Source organism: Mytilus trossulus, chromosome 1 (assembly GCF_036588685.1).
Source record: "Mytilus trossulus isolate FHL-02 chromosome 1, PNRI_Mtr1.1.1.hap1, whole genome shotgun sequence".
Classification (NCBI taxonomy): domain Eukaryota; kingdom Metazoa; phylum Mollusca; class Bivalvia; order Mytilida; family Mytilidae; genus Mytilus; species Mytilus trossulus.
This window is the reverse complement of record NC_086373.1, coordinates 86,095,477-86,098,059: the sequence shown is the minus strand read 5'-3', so window position 1 is coordinate 86,098,059 and position 2,583 is coordinate 86,095,477. Positions and strand designations below refer to the sequence as shown.

General features: G+C 37.7%; 1 protein-coding gene across 1 annotated transcript; it reads left to right on the top strand.

Moving 5' to 3' along the window:
• The first annotated feature begins 1,367 nt into the window (after positions 1–1,367).
• On the top strand, positions 1,368–2,156 carry LOC134701093 (uncharacterized protein K02A2.6-like). The gene has a single exon (XM_063562267.1). The coding sequence runs from the start codon at positions 1,368–1,370 to the stop codon at positions 2,154–2,156; it is 789 nt and encodes a 262-aa protein (XP_063418337.1).
• Positions 2,157–2,583: the final 427 nt, after the last annotated feature.

Sequence of the window (2,583 nt, the reverse complement as noted above, 5' to 3'; positions counted from 1 at the left end):
AGTCTTCTCAAAGTTAGATATTAAACTTGAGTACCATCAAATTGAACTGACACCAGAGTCCAGACAGATAACTTGCTTCATGACACATAAAGGAATATTCCGATGTAATAGGCACATGTTTGGAATAAACTGCGCCCCATAGATGTAAAACAAAGTAATGAGTCAGGTATTTCAAGGACTTGAAGGAGTAAGAAACATTTTTGATGATGTTGTTGTGTATGGCTCTACTTCTAATGAGCATAATGATAGACTCGATGCTGTTCTTCAAAGATTAGAGGAAAGAGGACTGTCACTTAATATTGACAAGTATAAATTCAACATGGCAAACATTGAGTTTATGGGTCACATGTTATCAGAACATGGGATTGGTGTGTCTCAGTCTAAAGTTGAAGCAATTGTAAAGCTAGAAGGCCAGAATCAGTTTCTGAGATCAGGAGTTTTCTAGGGTTAGTTAATTGTGTTGGTCGTTTCATACCAAATGTAGCAACTGTAGCAGAACCACTACACCGCTTGCTCCACAAAGAGGCAAAATTTCAATGGGGACCAGAACAAAATGATTTTTTTGAAAAAATTACAAAAAGGTCCGGTTGATGCGTCTAATTTAAGCTATTTCAGTTTGAAAGCGAAAACTCAAGTAATTGCAGATGCAAGCCCTGTAGGCCTAGGTGCTGTTCTAGTACAGAAACAGAATGATGAGTACAAAGTCATATGCTATGCAAGCAGAAGTCTCACAACTATCGAAAGGAAGTATTCACAAACAGAAAAAGAGGCGTTAGGGTTAGTATGGGCCTGTGAATGTGAAAGGTTCCATATGTATTTACTGGGTCATGATTTTGAGTTGCTAACAGATCATCGTCCGTTGTAATTTATATTCTCGCCTAAGTCTAAACCATGTGCTCGAGTTGAAAGGTGGATGCTTAGAATACAACCTTTTAAATATGTTGTGAAATATATTCCAGGATCACAGAATATTGCAGATTCTCTATCACGGTTGTTAGTGGTACCGAAAAATGAATCAAAACAAGGAGAAATAAATCAAGCTGAGGAGTATATACGTTTTGTTGCATCTGAATCTACACCAAACGCTGTAAAGATTAATTGAAGATGTGGATAAAATGTCACTTAATGACAAAGAATAACAAAATATTAGAAATTGTTTATTAAATGGAAGATGGCAAGACGTTCTGAACAAACAGTATTCAACAGTGAAACAGGAACTTAGTTCTATAGGTCATATTGTTCTTCTTGGAACAAGACTTATTATACCGACTGAATTGAGGAATCAGATACTGAAGTTAGGACACGACGGACATCCTGGAATTGCTTTCATGAAACAAAGATTAAGATCAAAAGTTTGGTGACCAAACATGGACAAGAGTATTGAAGAGTATTGTAAGTCTTGTTATGGGTGCCAGCTTATCGCAAACCAAAAGAAACCAGAACCGATGATACGAACGTCTCTTCCGTCTGAACCGTGGGAACAGATATCAGCAGATTTTTTAGGACCGTTACCGTCTAGAGAATATCTATTTACCGTTGTTGATTACTATTTAAGATGGTTGGAAGTGACAATTATGAGTGAAAGTACAAGCGCAGATCGTGTAATTGATGCTCTGGACAAAATGTTTACTATTATACATGCTTTACCTTTTTCAATCGCAACTGGCAATGGACCTCAATTTATTAGTGACACTTTAAAAAAATACTTGGATCAAAATGGTATTGTGCACAGAAGAATTACACCCTTATGGCCAGCCGCCAACGGGGAAATAGAGCGTCAGAACATTTTATTGCTGAAGCGCATGCGTATTGCAAATGCTGAGAAAAAGAACTTGAGTACTGAAATACAAACGTATTTGAAGATGTACAGGTCAACACCTCATTGTACTACAGGTGTAAGCCCAGCTGAATTGTTATTTAATAGAACGCTTCGCACAAAACTACCTGATATTCAGATCCGTTTACATGACGACACTGAAGTGCGTGACCGAGATAGTCAAAGGAAGGAGAAAGGAAAACTTCATGCGGACACAAGAAGGAATGCGACAACAAATGATTTGAAAGCAGGAGATTCTGTTTTAGCGAAACAAAATGTTTACTATTATACATGGTTTACCTATTTCAATCGCAACTGGCAATGGACCTCAATTCTTTAGTGACACTTTAAAAAATACTTGGATCAAAATGGTATTGTGCACAGAAGAATTACATCCTTATGGCCAGCCGCCAACGGGGAAATAGAGCGTCAGAACAGTTTATTGCTGAAGCGCATGCGTATTGCAAATGCTGAGAAAAAGAACTTGAGTACTGAAATACAAACGTATTTGAAGATGTACAGGTCAACACCTCATTGTACTACAGGTGTAAGCCCAGCTGAATTGTTATTTAATAGAACGCTTCGCACAAAACTACCTGATATTCAGATCCGTTCACATGACGACACTGAAGTGCGTGACCGAGATAGTCAAAGGAAGGAGAAAGGAAAACTTCATGCGGACACAAGAAGGAATGCGACAACAAATGATTTGAAAGCAGGAGATTCTGTTTTAGTGAAACAAAATAGAGGAAATGAATTGTCTACAA